The following is a 26,027-nucleotide window of genomic DNA, read 5'->3' as shown; positions in this document are numbered from 1 at the left end:
ACCTGGTCCTTGCCTGTCACATGCCCAGCACGCGTCAGGTGCTCAACAGTGCTGGCTGCTTGAATGCATGTGTCATAATAGTTCACCACGTGTCTATCACAGTTGACTTCACTATTGCTGTATTTCTTGGACCTTTCCTTCATTTCTGATATTTCGCTATTCTAAGCAAGCCTGATGCTTGAAGTATTACTGAAAGGAAAGAGAAGGAGTTGGTCCCACCACTCTTCGGCCACCCATCCAGCCATCTCCTCTTGGTCTCCACACCTCTCCCTGCCTTAAATCATCACTAGCTTTGTGGCTGGCCACCACTTGAACCGTTTGGGCCATCTGGTCATGGCCCCGCAGAAGGACACCTCTCCATTTACTACCTATCAACAGAAGGGTGGCAGTGGGGCAGACCACACTTCCCATCCTGCCCCTCCTCTTATTTCCCTGCAAACCTACCGCTCAAGACTCAATGGAGGGATCAAACTTTCCTCCATCAAGGCTTGGGCCTATCAATAGAACTTGCAGTATAGGACAATATTTTAAATAGTATACAAAATATGACTTGTCCAATAGCCCAAGGAGACACGCAGAAAAAAATATTTTTTCATTTTTGCAGAATATGTGCGTGGATGTACCCAATTATGTGGTATTTCTCTTTTAAGTCCTGCCATCCCTTGGGAAACAGAGGGTACCTTCTTCTTCAAGCCTACACGATGAGGATCTCTACCCTTTATGGACAGTCTGACCGGCAATCTATCCTCAGTGTTTTCTCAAATTCCCCATTGTTCATTTGAGACCAGTATTGTCCTAGGTGGAGGGCTGGCAGCAGAGTGGTCCAAGGTGGGCTTGGATCATCCACACAGATAGTGATATGCTTCCCCATCCGGCGAGCCAACCAGAGTTCCCCAGTGCCCTTCCATCTCCTTAGAGATGTCGCTACCTGCATGCTATGTCAGGATACATCTTGGTTCCCCACAGCACAGAACAAACAGTCAGAGGAGCATGCATGCTCACACCTCCCAAAGACAAACACAACTGTCCAGAGACAAGAGTGGAGTTAGAGTCATATTAAGGAAGGAGATCTTGCACTAAAGGCACAGTGATCTGCAGAGACTGTCCCGCTGTGGGCCCAGGACTCCCCGTGAGTCAGCTGAGCCAAGTGAGTCCTCACTCTGTCTAGCCTCCAGCTCCAGCCAGACATCAGATCATTTCAGGGCAGGACATCTCTGCCCTCTGCTGTGAAATTGAAAGAGAGCAACGTGGGGCTTGGCCCAAACAATTCATAAATTGTCATTGGAGCGAAATTTACTCATGCTTAGTAGTGACACATCAAAGATGAACAATGGGAACAATTAATTTTTCTAAAAGGACGCCGATGAATCCTACTGGCTTCTGAAGTCGTTAGAGTACATTTTACTCTCCCCTGATTTCTCTGGGGATTCTGAACAGGCATCAGGTGGAATTATAAGTTACCCTTTATTGTATGCCAACGCTGGGTTATGCCCTTTTCGTAATTGTCTTCTTTCATTCTCACAAACAATCCTGAGAAGCAGGTGTTGTTCTTACTATTTTTCAAATAGGAGAATTAATGCTCGTAAACACTCGATGACTGTCCAAGGTCACACACTGAGGGTAGTATTTACTCTTGTCTGGTAAATGCTAAAACTTGGTTTTTTTCCCTCTGTTATCTTATGCATTCCAAAGATTTCTCTGAAAAAGAAAATGCAGCTTTATAGCTCGCCATTCAACCTGAAATGTTAGTTGGATGGACTTTTATGAAACAGACTTCTTTCTTTGACATTCGCAACACCTCTTCCAGGAAAACAAAAATCCTTATAAATTATCCACTTCAGGTTTTACCTCCATTGTTTTGTTTGCCTTCCAAATGAGTTTTTTGGTCATTCTTATCAACTCCTCAGAAGTTAGAATCCACTCTCAATCAGCATGCAATTAAGAAAATGAAACCAGGCATTTGGTTTCAGGCATTTCAGAGGGAAATTTAATACAGGGAACTGGTTACAACTTTGTTGGAAGAAATGGAGGAACAAAACAGGTGGGTACTGTCGCCAGAGATAAGTATGTACAGAAAAAGCCAGCCCCCTTGGGCTGGAGGGACAAAACAGGAAATAGTATGTCCATTGCCTCTGAAATGCCTAAAGCGGTTTCCATTTCCTTGATCGCTTGCTGATTGATAATGGATAAGAATGACCATAGCTCCTGTTTGGAATGAAAATAAAATAACGGGGGCCCAAATACACTGGCCTCTGAGGCTCCTGCTACTGCTGTGTCTGCTGCTCTGGAGACCCTACCATTGGCCACAGAGCAGGCAGGCAGGAGCACCCCCACACTGACAGTGCAGGGCAGCCAGGGTCCCCAGACACCTGCAATCACTCAGAGTTCCTGCTGCTGCAACCGAAGCAGAAAAAAAAATAGCTTTTCCCTTATGCGTACTTTCTAATCTCCCATGAATGCTTCTGATTAGCAGAACCTAAATGGAAACCAGCTGGCAGGGGATTCTGGGAAATGTGGTTTCCAGGCTTTGGACCCCTGCAACACAGAGGACATAGAAGAGTGAGTGTGGATTGTGAGCTAACAGACAGATAGGTATCAGCCACCACCCCGGCCAGAGTTACCAAACTCCATTGTTTTGGAATTTAATGCATCATGTGGATTAGTCTTGAGTGGATGTGACAATCTTCTGTTACAGTCCTGGGATCGCATACTGCAGAAGCTTAAAGAGAGTCATGACATTTATATATACATGAAGAATAGGTGTGTGGGGAAGAGAGAAAAAAAAATCCCTGCTCAAACTGGGGTTTAAGAAACCAAAGCCAGCCCAGCTGGCCTGGCTGAACTACCTGGCCACAGTGATGCTGGAGCATATGTGTATATAAATGTCATGATTCTCTAGTTGCTGCATGGACCTCAGTCAGAATCCATTGCCTCTGTTCCCACTGCCTCAGCACTCAGCCTCCTTCACGTTGCAAGAAAGACATAGTCCCAGTGACCCTTGATAGCAGGTGTCTTAGATAGGGTTACCCAGGAAACAGATTCTGATACAAAGACTCACATACAGGAAGTTTATCAGGGAGCGATCTCAGGAACAAAACCTGGAAGAGCAGAAGTGGAGCAGGATCGGGAAGAGGGACAAATTGAAATGTGGTACAGCAGCAAGCATAGCCTCAGCCACCCCACAGTGATCTCCGGATACCATGGTCCTTCCTCATTGTCCTGAATTGAGATGCAGGCGCTAGACCTATGTCATTTCACATTGACCACTGAATGTAGGGTGGTCCTCAGGAAGGGGCATAACCTTGACACAGCTCCCTTTGGGTGCAGGGCAACTCAACAGCAGCCAAGATGTTGGCAGCTGAGGAAATGAGTGCCTCCGTCCTGATCCTCTCCAGAGGGCCCCTGGACGGCACATCCAGCATGTCCACTGCTTGGGATGGCAGGAGTAGAATGGAAATCCACTGCTGCTCAGGCCACAGTTCTCCCCCACCTTGGCAATGTACTCTGAGGTGGCAAGAGAGAATCTGGCCACTGCCCTAGCCTAAGCCACTGTCACCTCACACATGGGTTACTGGCTGCCGAACTCTCCATTTCTCTGCTTCCTCATTTGCCATGCTACCACTGTGTTTCACGAAAATAAGACCGGGTCTTATATTAATTTTTGCTCCAGAAGATGCATTAGGGCTTATGTTCAGGGGATGTCATCCTGAAAAATCATGCTAGGGCTTATTTTCCAGTTAGGTCTTATTTTCAGGAAAACACAGTACTGTCCATTCTCTATCTGGCAGCCAGAGCAATCTTCTCAAATCTTATCTCAGATCATAGTACTTATTTGTTTAACCTCCTAGGCTCTTGGCTGTGCTCCAGAACCCTGTCATGTCCTCCAGGTCGAATGTGCTCTGGCCCCACTTACCTCCTTGCTCCCTCACTGTGCCCCCCATGCTGGCTCTTTCTGTTCCTTTCCCGCCTGAGGGCGTTTGCCCTGCCCTGCCTTTTCCCTTTTCCTGGGGTATCTCCCTCTTGCCATGCAGGCCTCAGCTCTTATATGACCTCTGCGGTGAGGTCTTTCCTGGCTATGCAATAGGTTTGCTCCCCTCACCCAGCCACACCCTTTTTATTTTCTTCACAGCACTCTTCACTGACTGAAATTATCTTATTCATTTATTGGCAAACTTGTTTTGTCCATCCCTCCTAATCAAATATAAAGCTAAGAGCAAGAATCAGCACCTAGAAGAATACCTGGCCCAGGGGAGGTAAATGTTTGTGGATGTTGTAAGAGTTGGCCGCGTTCCAATATGGAGGATACTTGTTGGGCAGAATTTCATGAAAATCACCTGACTCGTGTGTGGCCTTCCTCATGTCCAGTCTAATCAAGTTCGGCTTAGCTGGGATGGTGGTGCTATCCAGTCAGCCACGGTCAAGGTAGGAGAGTTGGCTTCAGCTCTCAAATGGAGTGTGGTGGTAACTCCTTCAGGAAAGAATCACATGACGTATCTTCCTCAGAAGGGGGCTTCACAGAGCTTCCTGCTTCTTCTCTGATGCAGACTCTCTGTATAGTCAGTCACCCATCTGTGCGTCCATCACGACAATCAGATTCTCCTATTTTCTCCCATGATAGAGCACACAGTGTGGTTTAGGACTCAGTCACCTGGGGGCTGATGTTTCTGAAAGGTGGGGACACTTGGATAAGGCAGTTTACCCTTTGCCAGATGAAATCACATGATGTGGAAAATAAAATCTCTTCCCAAGGGTTGGAAAGCTTTCTGGTATTTAAAATCTTTTTTATTTCAATTCTCTTCTATTAAATGTTTTTAAATAAAAATTACAACTGCCATTTACTGAGTGCCTGTCGTAGACCAGGTGCTATGCTATGTCCATAACTCAGGTGTCCAGGAACTTGCCCAAGGGGACACTGAACCCAGGTTTGGGATACTCAGACGCTGGGCTCCTTCTGCTGCATTACCTGAGAAATTAAGGAGCTACTATTAGTAAAACTGCTTATTGTACGTAAAATAAAGTATGACAGGTCTTACTTCAAAGCTGGACTAATTAGTTTTATTTAAAAGTAAAGGGGGAAAATAAAACAGAAAAGTACAGGAAGATTCTTTCTCATCCCCACCCCATTTGGTCCAAGCTTTGAATACTATTCCATATGCTTTTTAACTTAACTAATAAGGATTCTGCAGAATTTGTCCACATTTTAGACGTAGACGTCTTTGGAATTCTTCAAAGCTTGGCAGGAAATAGGTGAACTAGTTAGATGTTCGACTTTGTCAAACGAAGAAACGGCCTCCTCGTCGACCCTTTCTGCATCTTTCCTACCCATGCAAAGTGGTCCATTTGCATAAATGTGGTCCTTTTGGAAGAGGTTCTGTGTTCTTCAGTCATCCCTAGAAATAAAATCACAGCTCCCATCTCACCTTCAGCTGAAGTGTTTTCACATGCCAGGGAATTGCTTCCCATCTCCCAAATAGAGAATACGGCGGCGTTCGCTTCAAACTGATACTACTCAGAGCTGTCTTCAGGATTTCAAAAAGGTGTCAAAGTGGCCTTAGAAGGTGTTTCTACTTCTGAGAACAGGTTGAGTGATTCTCTTTGTGCCAAACGCCGCAGGGCCTCAGACTTGGGGTTTCCACCAAGGGAAGATACTTTCTGGCACTTTTCTCCTGAGGATTGAGTGGGATCTGAGGTTGTCTGTGCTATTACCTGATGATGTAAGAGCGTAACTGAGAGAGTAAAGCAGTGTACCTCTAAGACCATTTCTTTTCCTAATGTCACATTAATGGAAAGGTAGGAAAGAATTTACTTCTGGATCAGAAACAACATGCGATAGTATGAAGTAGCACGGCATTAAATCAAACTCAGAGGTGAATTCCAGCAGCTTCACTTGCAGTGACCTTATACAAGGCATGATCAAAAAATACAGTGAATGTTTAAATTCAAAAAATGTACTGACTCTGGGTGGTGAACACACAGTGGGATTTATAGATGACGTAATACAGAATTGTACACCTGAAATCTATGTAACTTTACTAACAATGTCACCCACGCAACCCCCCCCCAACCACCCCGCCCACCCCACCCACCCAACCCCAATAAACTTTAATTTTAAAAAAAACTGCCAAAAAAATGTATTACAGTAAAATACACATTGCCATTAATCCCCCTCAAAATACTCCCCCTCGAACACACTTCGAAGACATTTATCCCATCATTCTTGCCACTTTCTGAAGCAGTTCTGGAAGTCCTCTTTTGTGAGTGTCTTTACTTCATCTTCCATCATGACAACGCTCCGTGTCACACATTGCTTCTGGTACAGCAATTTCTGTCAAATAAAAACATTACAGTGTGTCCTCACCCACCTTATTCCCCAGATCTGGCACTGTGTGATTTCTGGCTCTTCCCCAAAGACAAAATGACCGTGAAAGGTAAACATTTTGAATCGATTCAGGACATCAGGGCAGCCACAATAGCACAACTAAAGACACACATGAAAGAGGACTTCCAGAACTGCTTCAGAAAGTGTCAAGAATGATGGGATAAGTGTGTTCGAAGAGAGGGGGAGTATTTGAGGGGGATTGATGGCAATGTGTCTTTTACTGTAATAAATTTTTTAATTTAAACATTCACCGTATTTTATGATCATACCTCATATAAAGGGCATAACCTCCCTCAGTCTCAGTCTCTTGATCTGTAAAATCAGGATCGTTCCCCTTTGCACTCGGGCTTGTTGTAAAATTCATTGATATAATGTGTGTTAATTTCCTTGCATGGGTCCAAAATTTTAGGTGGACCCTAAATTGGCAAGGAGAGACCACACCCCACCGTTATGTTCCCAGTTTATTTAGCCCAGCATATGGAACCCTGGTATCAGCCAGCAAAGCAGATGTGACAGATGACAGTCTTTAGCCCCTGGGGTTCCTAAAGAGAGGGGCTCAGCTGCCTGTGACACCAGTCAGGTCTCACTGGCTCAAGAAGCTTAACTTTGTGCTGCCTCATTGCCCAGTTATAATTGAGGCTGACGTCACCACCCAGGAAGAACTTGCAAAACCATTTTCTGTCCTTAATAAGAAATTCGGACCAACTTCCAGCCCTCCTCTGGTCCCCAAGCCCAACAGCCTCAGCAAAGCCACACATCTTTATGGGAGGGGCACGGGAGCAGAGTCGGGGCCAGGCTCCATGGGCCTCACCTCTGCCTCTGTCTTTCCAGCACCCTGGAGGACCTTGTCGCAGGGTAACACAGGAAACGTGGTGTTTAATAAATAGCTGTGATGATAATGATGATGTATATCTCGACTTTAATTCACATGTGTTAGTTCCATTATTGATTCTGTGCTCTTCAAATTAACCAGATAAAGTCACAAGCAGTTTAAAAACAATTAGTTTAATTTTGCATCTGCAATGTAGTGAGAGTCTGTTTTTTTTCTCCTATATTAATAATTGCATTGTACAATTAATGAATTTCAGTTGAGATCAGTAGTGTCTGGGCTAATATAGCATTTCTCTTTTGTTCCTGTTTGTTTGTTGTGCTTCATTTTTTAGGGTCAAGTTGTGTTCCGGAACGGGGAGAGAATGGGGACTATTAAATTTACTCAATTTCAAGGTAGGCTTTTTAATGCTTATTCTTTCTAGTTGATGAATTCTATATTCAAGGATGTTGTGTTTATGCAATAAAATATATCAAAAGAAATGAAAATATGATGTTCCAGATAAGACTAAACAGAATCAATAGAAAACACTTCTCTGTGAAAACATTAATTTCAACCTATTTAAAATATCTTTTCTCAATTGCATTACTTCTCAGGCCTGTTCAGTCTTCCCACCTGACTCTGAGAGGCTCATGAAGGTGTGGGGATATGTGGAGGTGGAGAGTTCTAATATTCTGAGAAAGCTTGCATTGTTTTAGTTTTTGATTATAGAAATTTTCAAACCGTCTCTAAAATGAGAGACTAGCATAGTGAACCCATCTACCCATCACCCAGCTTCAACCATCGTTAACACTTTGCTAAGTCTTGTTTTATCTTGACTTATCCTACCACCCCCTTTTTTTTGCTCCAATATGTTAAAGCAGCTCCCAGACATTATCTCATTTCAATCTATAAATATAGCAGTATGCATTTCTACTAGATAAGGAGTTTTGAAACATAACCACAATGCTATTATCATCACACCTAAAACAGTTAACAATTCTTAATATCCTTTCATTCCCAGTCTGTGTTGATCCTCCGATTATCTCAAAAATGTCTCTCCAGTTGCTTTGTTGGAAAATCCACACAAGGTCCACTCTTTGCATTTGGTTAATGTGTCTCTATAATTTCTTTTAACCTGTAGTCACCCCGCACACGCTATTTACAGGTCTTTTTTTTTTTTTTTTGGTAAGAAACCAGGTCATTTGTTGGACTTTTCCGCTATGAGAGTTGGAAAGGGCCTCAGAAATCATCCATACCAAGTTTCTCATGTGATAAGAAGGAAATAGAGGCCCAGAAAGGGGGAGGTTCTTGTCAGAGCCCACAGGGCATCTGTGAGGAGCAGGACTGGGCATTCCTCTAGGCCAGGGGTGCCCCAACTTTTTTCAACCTTTTTCACCAAGGGCCATATGCGGTAAAACACACAAACAGCGGGCCACTCACTCGAGGTGAAGTACGTATTGCCTCACCTGGTTTATTTAAGTAAACTAAATATATTTTTGGAATTTGCTGCGGGCCAATTAACAATGGATCGCGGGCCGCAGTTTGGACACCCCTGGTCTAGGCGGACACCTCAGTTCAGCTCAGTGTAGTCATTAACAGGTCTGTTAGCCAGAACCACCAGACGGTGTTTCTCAGCATCTGCATGTTTCTGGAAGCCATGCCTTCTGTGTCAACTTACTTTGAGCAGATCCCAAAGTCATCCAGGGGAAAGCGAAAAATGAAATTGAGTTACTCAGATCCATTCAGACAAATCCCCACTGGATTCAGATCAGTCAGGAGAGGTGTTCTTGGGTACTATTGCTCCATAATGCAATCTTGCAGATTTACCCATTTGTCTTCTCGTGGCAGGTAATTGAAATGCATGTCAGCTCTCTGACATGCACAAAAGATGTAATTTTAGGCAAACGTAATTATTTTCCCATTTGTTAAGTCCTACTTCTTCATTGGTTGAACAAAGTAAGCATCTTGGCAAAGATACTTTTTTTTTTTTTTGAGCGATTGCAACTAAATTCCCTTGTCACATTTCCAGTGCTCAAATTATATCATTCTAGGATAATAGTTTGTAAAATATTGATTGGCTGATCACAGCTCCAAGTGCATGCCAATATTATTGCTTTTTTCCCCCAATGTTAGGCTTAGACACCAACTCCAATTTATTAGCGTTTATACGGAAAGCAATGTAGCAAACAGTAGTTCAGAGGTGGGTTTGACTCATCTGAGCTCAAGCTGCTGTACATCAGGCAAGTGACTGCCTCTGCGAGCCTTGATGTCCTCATCTGTCAAATAAAAACATAATCCTACCTACCTTAAGATGTGGGAAGAGCTAGATGAGATAACACAGACAAATATGTGTATACATTTCTTGCTCAGCAAGTAGTAACAATTATGATTAGCACTTTGTCAAAACTTATGACATTTTTCTGGGGCAAATCCAGATTTGCTTGGTGTGTTGACACCCCCACCCCCCCGCCAGTACCTGTTTGTCTGCCTACCACTGTAGCTGTTCCCCACACCTAATGATATGTACGATGTCAGATGGGGTAGGGCCTTAGAGATGATCTCATCCCACTACTTCATGGTATAAATGGGGGAACTGAAGCCCAGGTAAGGGTGGTATTCCCCCCAGGGACTCACAGCTGGTTAATGGCTAACCTGTGCGGCTTACCTATGCCTGAGTGCTCTCCCTTCACTATATATGTGTCCAGCTTTTATTGACTATCAGAGCTGGGCCTGGCAGATGCTCCTGTTTCTGTGTTTTTAAAACAGACATTGATCCTGTTGACAGAGGGATGCTTGGGTCATGTTCACATCAACACAATAAATAGTTATCCAAATTCATAGGGTCTCAGAGATGCCTTGTCTGCCAGGGTGGAGGGGCATTGAATTATTAAATAGGCTGTTCAAGACGGAAGGGCGCCTGGTCATCATCTCATTCCACAGAGGGCAACCTGAGGCCCAGCAGGAGAACAGACATGCTTGGGGTGAGCACAGACTCACTGTGGGACAGTGAATTCATTCCTTCTCTTTTCTGGGCTCTTGCTCCCGCTCCAAGGGGGGCTGGTCCAGACTCTATCTTCTGGGACCTTCCGGGAATTTACCCAGAGGGTGAGCCTGCCCCTAACCCTGGGGTTCCCAGTTCCTCATGCCATTGACCTTGCAAAAGGCTTCTAAATGGAGTCAACATGTTGTTTTCTGCCATTCTCTGTCTCTCTCCCTCACTCTTTTCCTCCCTCACCTCCTTCCCTTTTATTTAGAGGGGACAGTGGACAGCAGGGTGCATGAGAGAGCTGATTCACAAACAGCCAGCCCCAGCAGTGGGGGTTCCCTTTGCAAGGTCTGCTCCTGAGCAAGTCGCTTCATCTCCCCAAGCCTCAGTCTTCTCCTCTGGACAATGGGATGGCAGTAATGCCGGCCCTGCCTTCCTCCTTGGGCTGGTTTAAGGATCAAATGTGTTTTCCTTCTATAAACTCTCTAGTGCCAGAAAACTCGTCACTTTGCCAGCTAGCCTGCTGCCTGGCTCCTGCCTAGCTCTTGGTAAATGTTTACTGAATCGGTTAGGGATATGGCTTGTGGACATATAAGAACATCTTCATTTACTTCGTGGTTTCTCACGACTTAAGTGGAGGCAGAATGTCTAGTAAACAGCAGTTAGCCTTGGCAACAGAAATGTGAACTGAAGCTAATTCATGACAGTGGCCATTGTTTTTTCAGGCTGGAGAAACTATCTTTTTTACAAACTTGGGAGTGCTGGATAAACAGAATTATTCTAAAATAATGTGCTAGGGGGAGCTCCATGACCCCTCCTGAGACAGGCATTTTGAATCCAGAGAGGGTTTCACAGCCCAAAGACTGATCTTCTTCACACCCAGTTTCCCTCCATTTGCTCCATTTCTGAGGGTTCCCAGAGCCCTTAGCTCCGCCCATCAGGACAGTCCTGGAGGGTAGGTGTGGTAGAGGCCGTCAGTGGCCCACCCGTCGCCTCTGATCATCTGCAGTTCAGGATAAGCATCTTGCTCAGAGCACCTGCATCTCTCACCCTGTGCAAGTAGCAGGTCAGGTGTCCAGGCAGTTAATGCTTCCAGGGACAGCCCTGAGCCAGGGCTAAATGAGGAGGAGAGGATAAATTCCCTGGCATCCTTTCCCCGTGGGTAGAAACTTTCAAGAACTCCACAATATGCCCTACTCTGTCCCCTGATGTCAGCTGAGGACTGACATCTACTCATTAATGCACCTTGGACTGGCTCCCTTCCTTTTCCTGTCTCACCTCCCTGCACCCCACCAGTGTATCCTAGGATCACATCCCAAATAAATTATGTGCGTTCTGACCTGTGTTTCAGGCACTATTCTGAGGGCGCCACCCGTGGTGGTAGGTAAGCAGGTGTTAGCATCCCGTTGGCCACACCCCTTGGCTATAGTGGGGCATCAGCTTCCAACGCCAAGTTCCGAGCACCTCCCGCATGCCATCGCGGACTTCCACTAAAACCACATGAGATGAGGAGGAATGCCAGGGGACTGGCTTCTTTTCTCCCCCTTAAGAGAAGAAAGAACCCATGTTACTGCCGAAGTCTAAACACGGCTCAGAATTTGCAGCAGGGAAGGAAGCTGAGTGAAGCCATCATTAGAGCCTTGTTTGTGCTGTTCTTCGTGAAATCTCAGCATCTGTGCTCTCACTCGTCGTCCCTGCCTTCATTAGGCCTGTTTGTAAGAATCTCGGTGAATGATGATGTGCTTGAATTTCACACTGCTTCTGTGCCACATAAAGGACTCAGACTTTGGAGTTTTACATTGCAGCACCTGATTTGAAGGGATGGGGTCTTCCATCACCCTAACAACATAATGGTCATTCAGAAAGTACCTAGTGAAATGTAGGCTTGTCTTCCCCGTTTGCAGACATTAGCTACCATTTGGTCTTCAGGGTAACAGATATGGTTCTATGCAGTGCAAATTCCCTAAGCATCTGCCAGGCACTTTACCACGTCCTCTGGGGGAAACCAAGTTGAATAGAAATGGTCCCCACCACCAGCAGCACCATCACCCCTCCCCAAAGGGCTTTCATAATCTCTCTGGCTGAGTGCCAGTGCCTATGAAAGCAGGAAGAGAATTTCCCAGAACCTACTAGAAAACTTGCGGAGCAGGGTTGACCCTAGTGTGAGACTCCTAAGGCTGATTTTTAATATCTTTTTCCTCTGTCAAGGCCTGTGTTGTAGCTCTCTTCACCAAGCTGTGGGTCTGGGAAGGCCAGTTTGTCAGCTGCCACTGAATTTGAGTGGAGACTTGTCCCCCAGCTGGGCAAGGATGTGAGTCAGGAGGAATGGAAGGACACATGGGAGTGTGGGTTCTTTCAGGCTAAGAGCCTGACCGTGACCTTGACACCTCCCAGCCCTCAAGATCCAGGCCTACCTTTCAGGGAGCACAAGATGGCTTGGAAGGCAGCATTATTTCGCAGGCCTGTGTCTCATTGAGCCTTAGAATCTCTATGTTGAAGGGATCCCTGACTCTCCTTTATAGCATTACCCTCTGCTTAGATGCCTCCAGTGATGGGGAACTCATCTCCTATCATGTGAAAAGTATATGAGCTTTGAAGCAGGCATGTCGAATAGTTACTAGCTTGGTACTGTGGCTTAATTTCTCTGAGCCATCATTTCAGCATTTATTTGAAAATAGTAAAAAAAAAAAAAAAAAGACGATCATTTTCCTTGCCTTGAGAGTGATGGTGAGAATTTAATGTCATGAGTTTATGAATGTTCCTGTCTTGGTGACTGTCACGGAGAAAGTCCATGGCAACTGTTGGCTTCCTTCTCCTCTCCTGGGCCCTCTGGACAATGACCCCAGATTTAACCCCTTCCAGAATTTCTTGAGAAAAGTACAATCTTTCTTCCTTAGGACACACTTCACACTCCATGCGATGTTATCATTGGTCCATGAAAGCCTCGCTTGTTCATTTCTTATTTCCCTCATTTATATTTTACTCCCTCCGATGAAAGGCAGATGTTCTAAGTGTTTAATGCATATGTGTGTACATGTCCTTTGCAAAATGTGTGTTGCTGTTTTTCGTGTGTATATTTTGAATTTACGTCAGTGCAACTGGATTATCTATCTCTTCTGTTTCTTTTTCTTTTTCACTCAGCACTTTGTTTTGTAAGATGCCTCCATGTTCCTGTGTGTCCACCTAGACCGGGGCTTTCACTGCTCACTCCATGGGGCACACCCACCCTGTACCCACCCCCTCTCCCAGTGACACACACCCAGGTCACCTCAACTCCCTGCCTCCACAAATAATGAGGGTCCTTGCACATGTCCCCTTAAGAACCCAACTGGGCATTTATTTAGTACAAACGCCCAGGAGCAAACCTGTTGGGTCGGAAGGTGTGTGAATACAATGTGCCTACAATCTGCCAGATGGCTCTTTCAACGTCCCTGCCTGTCTGTACTCCCACCCACGTGAGGATTTCTGTGTCCCTACCTCCCACCAACACTCAGTGTTCCCAGCACACTTGTCTCTCATTGTTTGCCAATCTAAAGGTATAAACTAATATATTGTGGTTTTAAATATCATTTCTCTGATTACTAAAGAGTTGGGACATTTCTTCTGTGCTTGTTAGACATTTGTTAATTGTCTGTTCTGATCCTTTGACCCCCTTTATTTTGAGGGTACTATCTTTTACTTAGGGGTTTGCAAGAGTTCCTTAATGTAACCTAGATATCAATGCCTTGTTGGGTTTAGGCTCCACAAACATCTCACATTTGGTCACTTGTCGTAAACTTAAGTCCTTGTTGAACAGAAGTTTTTAATTTTGAGGTGGTTAAATTCTTTTTGGGGGGGTTAGGGTAGAGGTCCTATGGTTTGGGCTTTTGAAGTTTCTCAATAGTCATTTCCTGGCATCTGCATGCCAAGTGCTGGCTGGGCACAATGTGTGCTGAGATGGGTAAGACGCAGCCCCTTTCCTCAGGAAGCCCCTGGTCTAGTGGGGAGCAGACACAGGACCCCGACTGGATGTGATATGTGAGAAAGGCATTCAGAGAAGGGACATTTGGCTCCACCTGGCAGATTCTAGGAAGGCTAGAAGATGCCACCTGGGAGAGATGGCATCCAAGATGAATTCTGAAGGACCAGTGGGAGTTAGCCAAGGAGAAGAGAAAAAATTTGTTCTAGGTGCAAATAACCTATTGTGTTTGTATGTGCCTTCATCCCATCAGGTATTAGCTTCTGCCCCTAGGCCAGTTCGAGTAAGTCCATGGACAAAGCTACCCTTGGCAGGGTTATACTCACAGAGCATTTGGCCAGGGTCCACCTAGCCTGTTAAAAAATCTCAAAACAAAGGTCAATGAAATTGAATTTATTAAAAATGTAGCAGTGGCATATTGTTTGTAAAGGCAGAAACGAGTGTGTGTGAGGATGCAGGCCAAGGAAGCACAAGTCTGTCTTGCTCAGTGCTGCTGACGGGTGCGGCTTCGATCTGCTCCTACCCCAGTGAGAGGAGAAAGACCCGGTCCATAGTGACCATATGGGGGGCAGACGGGGTGGGAGGGAAAAGTCACTCCCTGAGGAATGGCTGGCCCTCCTGGAGAAGAGGCCCAAAATCGCCGTGTTCCCATCTCTGAAGAACCACCAGGAGCAGAATCAATGTGATGTGCAGCCTTCAGGCTGAGCCAGGACCTGTGAGGGGAAGCCTCATGCAGCAGCTTTCAGCTTAGAATGAGAAAGACCCTTCAAAGCAGTTGCAGGATCATCAAACAGAGTTGGCGGCCATGGAGTTCTCCTTGTCCTGCCCATTTGTGTTAGCGAGACCCAGGCAGGGAGGGGACCTCCCCAAGATTCCTCACGGAGATGATGGCAAAGCCAAGTCTAGTTCCAAGTGTCCCGTCTCCCTGTCAGAGCCCTTTAGGCCCCCTGAGCTTGGGATTTTGTTAGGGGTCCTAGAATGGAGGAAGCTGATAGCATCTTTGATTTTCACTGAGCCAAGATCATCCTTTGTTTTACACCTCAAAGTATACGTTGAGTTTGTACATTTGCAGCAACAATTAAACGTTACAGGACTCATACACCTCTTCAGTTCAGATCTAGAGCCAACTGAGGATGGATGGCCATTTGGGGTGAAGGGAGTAGAGTCTCTGAGGCAGACTGTGGGGACCCAGCTAAAGCAGGAGGCTGGCGTCCCTGCAGCTGATTCTCACACCCAGAGTTGAGATACAGGAAGGAGGCAGAATCACTCTGTGACGGAAGCTATTTGCCATCCATCCTGTGTACGCTCTCAAGCCCACGGCCAGTGAGTATTTTCAGACTGGACTTTTTTTGGCAGCCTAACTTTCACCAATAGGACCTATTTTCTTTATATATCATCCAGATCCAAAATTTGAAATAAAGAATGCATTTTTTAAAGAGAACAATTTATTTATTTATTTTTATTTATTTATTTTTTTTTTTTGCCCCACAACAAAGAACCAGTATTATTCTGCAGGAAAGAGGGCTCTTTGTTTCACAGTTTTTTTAGCCTCTGAGAATAGAAAGTGTCAGGGTTAAAGGGCCCTTAGTGTAATCCAGCGGTTCTCAACCCTAGCTATGAATTAGGGTCTGCTTAGGGAACTTTGAAAACCACGACCACCCAGGATCCATCCCGCAATCCCCAGGGGTTCCAATACGACGGGTCCATATTGAGATCAGTCATCTGTATTTTCTAAACATTTCCCAGGTGACTCTAATGCCTGGCCAAGGTTGAGAACCACAGGAACCTCTGCAGTGCAGTTTGCAGGTGGAGAAACTGAAGCCCCGAGAAAGGCAGTGATCTATCCAGAATCACACAGTGAGCCAGGGCTTGGGGAGCAGGGGTGCCAGCCAGTGGCTGACCCCATGCTGCAGCCCCTCTTCCTCTGTTCAATTCTCCCACCTCCCGACCTCCCTAGGGATCCCTCCAAACTGTCCACAAATCCCCTGGCCCACAGTCTGCAAGGCTGGCCTGTAGCCAAATGAGTGGTTAGCATAGTTTGCATAATGGAGTTCCCAACGAACCCAAGAGTCAAAAGTTAAAAGTGCCGGGTGCCTGTCATGGTCCCTCCAGGTGGGCCGTGGGTAAGTGGAAGAGCACGTGGTCACCATCCTTCCACCTGCAGACCCAGGAAGGGCCCTGTGCAGGGTGCAGGGTGCAGGGGACGAAACTCTATGCTGCCCAGGATATCAGAAGCAAGACTTCAGGTTCCACTCAGAAACCAACTGGCCGGCAGGAATCAGGCCTGCGTATACCTGGGACATTGTTCCAACACGAGGGCTGTCACCCAGGGCTCTGAGCCCACAGCAGCTGGGGTACTGGGAGGGGAGGAACAGTACTGAGGGAAGGCTTCCTAGAAGGGGTTTTGGGTTTGGACATGTTGGTTTGGTAGAGGGAAGGGAAAGCTGCCTTCCAAGCACAGGGACCATTGTGGGGAAAGACGGCAGTAAGAAAACACAGGGAGTGTTTGGGGACCTAGCAAATCGCTCGCAGTTACTTTTATCATGACTCAAATAACTACAATTTGTTGAACACTTACTGTGAGTTAGGCCCCAAGCCAGAAATTGCCTGTATTCTCCTCTCTAATTCTCATAGCCACTCTGAAAGTTCCCATTTTATACGTATGGCCACCTGCTCACAAGGTGCAGACTGCAAGGGAAATACTGTCTGCAAATGGAAATAATTTTTACCATCCTGGTAGGGCTGGGTAAGGCTGAAGTCACTAAACCACAAGGTCAGAGTTTATGAATGTTTTCTGAATCTTTATATCTCCAGCCTCTGGCACAGATGTCCAAGGCCACCTGGGTCAAGGACGAGGAAATTACCTAACCTTCCACCCCCTAAGCTGCTGTTTTTGAGGGGTTCTCCATTATGAAATACCTCAGGCTAGGCCTGGCATGCAGTAGGAGCTCAGTACATGTGAGCTGAATGACTGGAGCCCCTGCTCAGAATGGCTGGTGAAAGTGTTCTGAATTCAGAACTAGGGGACCCAAGTTCAGGCGCCCCCTCGGTCATTGCCCAGCACGTGGCTCTGAGCATGCACTTTTCCTGTGTGAGACTCCTCCCTCATCTGTGGACCAGGGTGAATTATGCCCTATTCATGGTTTGCCGTGAGCATTAAATGCAGGAAGGTGTGCAGTGCCTGTGAGCCTCCAAAACTGCCCCCAGGGAGAGATTATGGTGATTACGGTCATGGTGGGAAGCTGAGTATTATTTTGGTGCCATGGGATATACAGCAGGGCATCGTGTGTGAGTCAGAGGGGTGGGCTGTGAGGCTGGGAGCGTGGAGGGGGGCCGGCCACACCACTTCCCGGCTCCTGATGATTTGTTCCGATCAGCCTGCATATTTCATGTGCTGCCTACCCACGCCAAATAAATAAATCAGGGCCTTCTCTTCTGAGGGGCAGGAGCCGATTGGGGCTGAGACTTCAAAAGGCCAGGACAGGGATGCTGGAGCTCCCAGCAGGGTCTGCTAATGTGACATTTAGGAACTGGGTGACCCAAGCAAGCGACAGCCGCCTGCACAGTGTGACGCCCCGCCCAAATGGCGGGGAGACCTTTGCTGGAGAAGGAAGTGACTTTTACAGCCCTGTCTTCCACCCCATCGTCAAAGGAACACGGGCAGAAGTGTGGAGCCTATGGGATTCCCTGTTCTGTTTCCTGAATGTTTATAAGGAACCACTAATGTACCTGCCTTTCTACAAAGCCCGAGCCCCAGCAGGCAGTTCCTCTGGGTGCACGCTTGGAATTCCTGATGCCATCGCTTTATTACCTCAGGGCATTTTGAGGACCCGGGTCTGCAGCTCTGGAAACCTGCCTGCCCCGTAGGTGGGCAGATGGGCACTCCTCTCTGCAGTTAATACACTCAGGAAGCACAGGTGGCCCATGGGATGGTCAGCTCAGCACAAAACTGTCCCCTCGCAGGGATCCCACAAGGCTCCGTGTCAGGGAAGAGCATGGACTGTGGGAATCGTCCTAGATTTGAACCCGATTCTGCTCTTAATATCAGTGGGGCCCTGGGCAAAGCCACCACATGCCTGAGCTTCAGTTTCCTCATTTGTAAAGTGGGACTAAAAACACCTCTTCCACTCAACAGCGAGAACTGAACAAAGAGAGGCACATCCAATTCCTAGCACAGATCCAGGCACAGTGTGGGGCTCAGTGAATCCCCTCGGCTCCTGCCTGTCCCCTGCCGACCCTGTCTACCGGCTCTGCCATGGGGGCTCCGCTCGCTAAGCCCACACTCCTTCCCTTTGGTCCTCCACCTCTACCCCCACCTGCCCCTGGATCTGCTTTATCTGTAATCACCACTATCCCCAAATCCTCATGCCAGATCCACTGGTCCTTGGCTCAAAGAGCTTGTTGTGCCAGCCTGTCGGTGGCATGTCACATTGCTGGCCAGCTCCATTGTGAAATTGTCCCTTTCCTTGGCTTCCACAATGCCCAGTCTTTCCTGGCATCTGCTCCCGGTGTCCTGGCCACTCCTTCCCAGTCTCCTTGCAATGTCCTTACTCTGCCCGCCCCTTAGAGGTTGGCCCTCCCTAGGACTATGCCCTTGGTCCTCTCCTCTTCTCACTTGGTACTATCCCTGGAGGAGTCCTCTCTGTCCCCAGCCCACACCTCTCCTCCCACTCCAGACTCAAGGACATCTCCACCTGATGAGCCACAGTCGCCTCAGGCTCAGCCCAGTCAGACGGGAACTTGTCATCTTGTCCTCTTCTTTGAATCCTGGGTTCCTCACTCAGGCAATAGCCCCCCAGTCACTTGCTTCACTCCCCTGTTCCCCATCTCCCCAACCCATTGATTACCCAGTTGTCCAGATTTTACCCAGAAAAAAAGAAACCTTTGTCAAATCTAATTCCCGCTCTCCATTCCTTCTGTCACCGCCCTGGTCCAGTTCTCATCATCATTATCTCACGATGACCTAAATCCACCGACAGAATAGTATCAAGGATGAAGTTACATTCGAATGCATCCGTTAGGTCTGAAAATACACCTGCACACGTGTGTCTGAAGGAGACTCTGCTCTGGGTGACACAGCAGAGAAACGTAGCTTTTGAAAGATGTTAATTTCCACCTCAGAATGCATTAATAGAAATATAATGTACAGAATGAAGGAGGGGATGGTCCCCTCTACTTGCTGCTGAACAGATCAGGCCTAAAGTGTGTTGGTTAGTCCTTGGGTCTACACTCTGTCAGACAGTGACATTGTGCAGTGGTACAAGGAGGGGCCTGGGTAGGAAGTAGACATGAATGCTGTTTAGTAAGGTAAGGTTGGGGGTTAGTGCCAGGGGGTGATCTGTCTTTGTCTTCAATCTCTAGGACTTTACTGGGACAGAAGGAGCAGAGGTGGTCTGTGTGATTCTAGAGGACAGAGGCCGATGACAGGGGAAAGTTACAAAGAGACCATTCCTCTCAGTAACCAGGAAGGACTTGGTGACAGGCAGAGAATGCAGTTATGGGGGGAGTAGGCTCCCCATCTGTAGATGTACAGCAAAGGACAGACGACCCGTTGACGAGACAGTGTGAGAGAGTGTTCCAGCCCAGATCAGGCTGGACGTTTAGTGACTCTACCTGGAAGAGGCACTGGGGAAAGGAAAAGCCTGCAAGAATATAGCCAGGGCCTGGGTGGGGAGCAAGAGCTGGGAGGGGAACACCCAGACACAAACACAGGACTAGGCGCTAATCAGCCACTATCCGTTGCTCCCCACAGACAGCAGGGAAGTGAAGGTGGGAGAATACAACGCGGTGGCTGACACGCTGGAGATCATCAACGACACCATTAGGTTCCAAGGTAAGTCAGGTGGGCTTCTCGGAGGAGGGCGCCTACTCAGTTGCTCCCAGGCCTGGGTATTATCTGAGGGTTGGGGACAAGCTCAGAGTACTTGGCTTCATGGGAAAGAGGGAATATCTTCTCTTCTCAAGACATATTCACTGAGCACAGGGTCCCCATCACTCACATGGGAGCTGGATTCCAGCTCCTGGGATGGGACACTGGAATTGGTCTGAGTGCTGGCTCTCACTGAGGCATCTGTGTTTAAACCAGCGGACGGCCAGGAGTAATTCTTTTCAAAGGTTCCCCAGCGAAATCTAGCTCTGTCTCCTCCTCTGGAAAGGGGCTTGGTCTCCATTTGCTGCCCTTCCTGGAAGACCATTCCCTCTCTCCTTTTGCTGGAGAACTCTTCCTCAGCTTCTAGAACCAGATCAAACACCTCTTCTGTGCAGCCTTCCCTGATTGCCCCCAGCTCAGCTAGTGGCTCCCTTCTCTTGGCTTCCACAGTCTTTCGTCTTGGCCTTTCCCATGGCCACTCTCATTTGGCAATGAAATTCCTAGGTTGTTGGACTATGGGCTCCCTGACTGGCTCCTATTTGACTTTAAACTCCTGGGACTGGGCAGGGTCTGGTACATGTTGGACATTCGATAATATTTGATGAAAGAATAAATACACGATTGATCAAGTGAGTGGATGCATTGGTCGGTGAAAAACTGAATGAACAGGTGAACATATGAGTCAGTGAAGTAGTGGGTGGATGGTGGGTAGATGGATGGATGGGTGGGTGGGTGGGTGGATGGATGGATGGATGGATGGATGGATGGGCGGGCGGATGGATGGATGGATGGATGGATGGATGGATGGATGGGGGGATGGATGGATGGGTGGGTGGATGGATGGATGGATGGATGGATGGATAGATGGATGGATGGGCGGGTGGATGGATGGATGGGCGGGTGGATGGATGGATGGGCGGGTAGATGGATGGATGGATGGGTAGATGGATGGATGGATGGGTGGTTGGATGGATGGATGGGTGGGTGGATGGATGGATGGATGGATGGGTGGGTGGATGGATGGGCGGGCTTAACCTGTCTTAACCCCCTCGAGTCCATTCTGCCCTCAACAGCCAAAGTGCCCTTGCCATCATGCCATGCTGAAGATGCCCCACCTCTGCTCAGAGCCCTACACGGTCCCCATTGCTCACAACAAGGGTCCTCCATGGTGTGGCTCCCAAGGCTTCCATGAAGGAACCCCTCCTCATTTCTCAGCCTCCTCTTTCACATTTCCCCAACCAACCCGCTCACAGTTCTTCAAATACGCCAGAACACCACCACGCCTTTGCCCCTGATGGGTTCTCTGCCCTGAATGCCCTTTCCACCTTGTATTCCTTGTGAACAGCCAACTACTCACCTTCCGAGGCTTGGCTCTCCTTTCTGTAGCCTTTCCTGCCTCTATCTGCATCCTGCATAGGCCTCCCCGTGCCTGGTGTTACCAACCACCTGGATGCTGTCATTGGAGGCAGTCTGCACAGGCTTCAGAGTTAGGCAGAACTGGGTTCAAATTCTGCCAGCTTTGCCACTTGCTAGTTATGAAAGCCACTTAGCACCTAGAAAACTGTTGACCACCCCCACCCCCCAAATGGGAATAATCTTCTCTATACGTGAGATTGTTGGGTAGATCAAATGAGAAGATCGCTCCAAAGCGCTTAGCCCGTGGTAAGCATTCACGAAGCATGATTGCTTCTTAGTGCCTTTTTCTTTTTACATAGCTAATGTGTAAGTTCCGGGAGGACAGTCTTGCTTATCTTGGAATCACTGTGCCCAACACCAGGCCTGACTGGTGGATGGTGATTATTAATGATGATTGGTCATTAATGGTGATGGGTGATTATTAATGATGATGAGTGAAGGAACAGTGGTGGATGATGGGATGGTGAAGAATGGATGAACAGTGAATGAATGGTTCGGGTGAGTAGCAAGAAAGAACAGTCAGGGCTGCTGCTGTTACTAACACTTCTGACAAGTCATTACCACTCGGCTTCCATAACGTTTCAGTTAAGATGCACCACGGGAAAGTGCCATTTCAGGGGAAGGGAAGGTGGAGTAAGGAGGAGGGGCTCTTGTCAGTTTCCTGAAGTTGTTCCTACACAAACATCTAGTGGTCACAGTCATTATATAATGTTTGCTCAAACCTCACCCCCTTCCTCAGTGCCCAGAGAGGGGCTTGTGTCCAGCCAGGACCTCATGGGCGCCCCCAGGATGGCTCTTGTGTTTGGGAGCCAGAGGCATCTGAGCCAGCCTAATCCAGTCCAGGCTGTAGGTGGGGGGAGGGGGAGTGCGGAGAGGGGGTAGAAGTTTCCAGATGTTGAGCTTTCCCTTCTGGAAGCAAGAAATGGTGTTACCTCCATCTGCGGTGTCTGCTTTTGCCCTGACTTTCCGTTCTTGAAGCCACTCCTTAAAAATATTGCTTTGCATGGAATTGCTTAAAGCTTTACATTAACCATGCCAGCAGGTTCCAGGCTGTTTTCGAACCTGGCAGCTTCCCTAGACTGTTTACATGGTTCACACTCCTCTTACCCATTGAATGTTTTCAAACACATTTGAACTTACTAGCAGAGTTTTTTAAACACAGATGTTCAGGAGAGTTCTTAACCCCTAAAGCAACATCTGCCCGTCCTCTGCTTGTCTCCTGAGAAAGGAGACATAACAAGGCTGGCATCTACGGCACAGCCATGGGGGTAGTGTCATTGTGACCCCTGCTGGGTCTCCCCAGGCTCCCAGGTTCGGCCCCTCCTGGGCAGCTGGCTGATCCTGCATACCCTCCTACTGTAGGGAAGAGCCCCAACATTTCACAATTCCACAGCAGAAACCTGACCTGAAACAGCAGCTGAGAAAGAGGATTTGAAAGGAGTGAGGCCGGGGCTGCAGAAGTCCCTGCATCTCTTCTCCCAAGCTAGCCATACCTGGTAAAACTAAAACAGGAGAACGGTGCCCCCGTCCACAAAGATGAGTTTGCCCCGCGGCCCTCGGGGCACCCCCAGGTTCCTGGTGCCGTTGAAGAATGAGCAGGGACAGCTCCAAAGTCACACACAGAGATGGAATCCCACAGTTTCGGTCCAGTCCTGGCACAGCAGGGAGGGGAAGGTGTGCCAGTAGCTTCTGCCTCCCACAGTTAGCAAATCCTATGACAATGGAAAACCAGAAAGAGCTTTTATAACAAAATGACCTTGAGGCAGAAAATCCATGTATGTCTGTGTGGAATTGACAGGCAAAGTGTCCACCCTGGTGAGGGGCCGGTCATTATTATATTTTGGAGCAGAGTCCTTGAAAGCCAAAGCCAAGTTCCTCCCCCTCCAGGGACACCCAACAGAACCCACTCACAGCACCCCGCCTTGCGCCTTCTGAGCCACTCACTGGTACCTTTGGGGATAAATGGCGATGGTTTTTCAACAGGGTAATTAGACCAAATCAAATTCTAGTCTTCTAATGGCCATTAAATGCATCACAAATCCCTTATTGATTCTATTTAGAGAAAGAAATAAGTCCTGGCTCCGGCTCCCTGCTGGGCTGGCTGGCCAACCAGCAGAGTCCCCTCGCCCGGTGGGCATGTCCTGCACAGAGTTGGTACACAGGTGGCGATGTCACGGGCACCCAGGCAGAGGCGCTCTCGGGGCCGACGGTGCCCCAGGCTCCGCTGAGGTCTTCTCCTTGGCCTTGCAGGATCCGAGCCGCCGAAAGACAAGACCATCATCCTGGAGCAGCTGCGGAAGATCTCCCTGCCTCTGTACAGCATCCTGTCTGCCCTCACGGTCCTGGGCATGGTCATGGCGAGCGCGTTCCTCTTCTTCAACATCAAGAACCGCAATCAGAAGTAAGCCGCTCACGCCCTCCCCTCAGATCACGCTTTCTGGATGGACACGCCTCGTCCGAGAGTCACGTGACAGGTTCTCCCGAGGCCCAGAAGACGTGTTAGGGGCAGTTTTCTAAAGCGTGCTGCTCAGTTCCTGAGGCGTTCTTAGCTGTTTGATGAGCACGTGCTTACGTTTACACCACACACACAGACACACACACACACACACACACACACACACACACACAGGCAGGGCTGCTGGTTGCACAGGAGTCTCTGGCCAGATATGTTTGGGGAAGGCGAGGTTAAATAACACTGAAGAATCCAAGTCCATATGCCTTCTCAGAGCTTAGCGATGCGTGTGCACGTTGTGGCAGCCCAGGAGGAGAAATCTAGAAGACAGAGCTCCCCCAATGTCTTTGACCGACACCCCAGATTCTTAGGGAAGCACCGCCAAAGGGGATCGTTGAGTTCAGGGCTGGCTACTTCCCATCATTTCGGTTGACCCTTCAGAAAACTCCCCAGACAGCAGATGAGAGCACAGTGACAATGGCTACTGTCCAAGCCACACTGCTGGGTGCGGCAGAACCCATCCCTTTGGTTTCTGGTCTTGATTTCTTTCCCCTCACACATGTCCTTCACTCTCTGGAGGAGAGCAGTTCGCTTTCTGAGTTATTCTGGTCACTGGCGGGTGGAACAGGCCACCACCCCAGGCGGTAGGGTTTCCCAAGCTCAGCCAGCTTCTTTGGTTTCCATAGCAAATCCCTGAACCCAGGGAGGAACTGAGCAAGGGCTCAGATCTGGATCAGCTGGCACCTCAGTGCCTACCCACGGGCAACACGACTCTGCCATCATGCCCAGAAGCCACACTTCGTGACCTCCAGGGCTGCCAGGGACAAGCCCGATTTCAGAACAGCTGTTCTTCTTTTCTCTGTTTGCAAAGGAGAAACTTAGAGGCTCTAGCTTTTTTGTGGTGGTTGTTTTGGTTTTTTGGGTAGCAGCTGCTTAGGTCAAACCTATTTCCTGAAGAACAAAAAAAAAAGTTTTATTCACCTGTTGTTTTGTTTTATTTATCACCAATAATGCATATACGGCCACACAAAAAAAGTGAAATAACCTCTGTATACGCCATACGAACTTCAAATGGTGAGCATTTGGCACAAGGCCTGGGCACATAGTTCTCAATGTTAGATTCCTTTCCCATAAGCTTCAAGAATCCCCATTACAACAGTTAGCTGCCCCTATCAAAAGACTAAACTCCTTTAATTCCTTAACTACCCCCTCTTGGCCTCCTGGGGGAAATTACAGTCATTCTTTCCAAAGATGTGGCATCCGTGCGCATTTTTTGACTGGCTTTGCAGATTAAAAAATCTGCAAAGAGATAGGAATAAATGTCACTGTGGTTCCAAATCCCCCTCACTTCTATCTTCCTAAATGCTACCCAATCCGTTAAGGTCCCCTCCTCCAGGAAGCCTGTCCGACTCCTGGCCTCTCCCTTCCCCAGCTTCCTATGGTAATAAGAATGAAAGTGCTTTATATTATGGTTCATGGTCTGCAAAAGAGCCTCCAGGATCCAGTCTCAGCTCAGCTTCACATGCGCCCTGGGCAGTGTGATCTGTGCTTTCACAAGTGAGGAAACTCAGCTGGCTAATTGCCTTGACAAGGGTACACCTCTGTGGGGTGACAGGGGACATGCTCTGGACCCAGTGCTCCCAACTCAAAAGCCCAAACATGGTCCACAGTGTGCAGCAGGTTTTTTATGTCTCTACCACTTTGACACATAACATTTTTTTCAATGTGGAAGGATTAAGAGAACTACCGTGTTTCCCCGAAAATAAGACCCAGCCGGACAATCAGTTCTAATGAGTCTTTTGGAGCAAAAATCAATATAAGACCCGGTCTTCTTTTACTATAATATAAGACTGGGTATACTATACTATACTCTACCATAATATAATGTAATATAATAATATAAGACTGGGTCTCATATTAATTTTTGCTCCAAAAGAGACATTCGAGCTGGTTGGCTAGGTTTTACTTTCGGGGAAACACGGTACGTAATGCAAAAGAAAGTGTTCGGGGAACAATTGACCTTAATTGCAATCTGTAAAAGAACACCTGGACCATGGGGCACCTGAAAACTCGAGACGTTATGAGCAGATTGTGCTGGGAAAGGCAGGCGCCTCTGAGGCTGAACTCCAGCCACCTGATGGTTGTTTAACCCAGTC

The 26,027-nt window shown here is 47.7% G+C and overlaps 1 protein-coding gene across 1 annotated transcript in view; it reads left to right on the top strand.

The window, feature by feature from the left end:
* GABBR2 (gamma-aminobutyric acid type B receptor subunit 2) overlaps positions 1-26,027 on the top strand; it is a 340,052-nt gene that overhangs the window by 236,721 nt on the left and 77,304 nt on the right. The window contains exons 8-10 of the mRNA XM_033123673.1: positions 7,543-7,603; positions 19,887-19,967; positions 23,670-23,820. Of these exons, the coding sequence (XP_032979564.1) occupies positions 7,543-7,603; positions 19,887-19,967; positions 23,670-23,820 (293 nt within the window). The remainder of the gene's footprint in view (positions 1-7,542; positions 7,604-19,886; positions 19,968-23,669; positions 23,821-26,027) is intronic.

Source organism: Rhinolophus ferrumequinum, chromosome 12, assembly GCF_004115265.2.
Source record: "Rhinolophus ferrumequinum isolate MPI-CBG mRhiFer1 chromosome 12, mRhiFer1_v1.p, whole genome shotgun sequence".
NCBI classification, from domain to species: Eukaryota; Metazoa; Chordata; class Mammalia; order Chiroptera; family Rhinolophidae; genus Rhinolophus; species Rhinolophus ferrumequinum.
The sequence above is the reverse complement of the archived record's forward strand: the minus strand, read 5'-3'. Positions and strand labels throughout refer to the sequence as shown.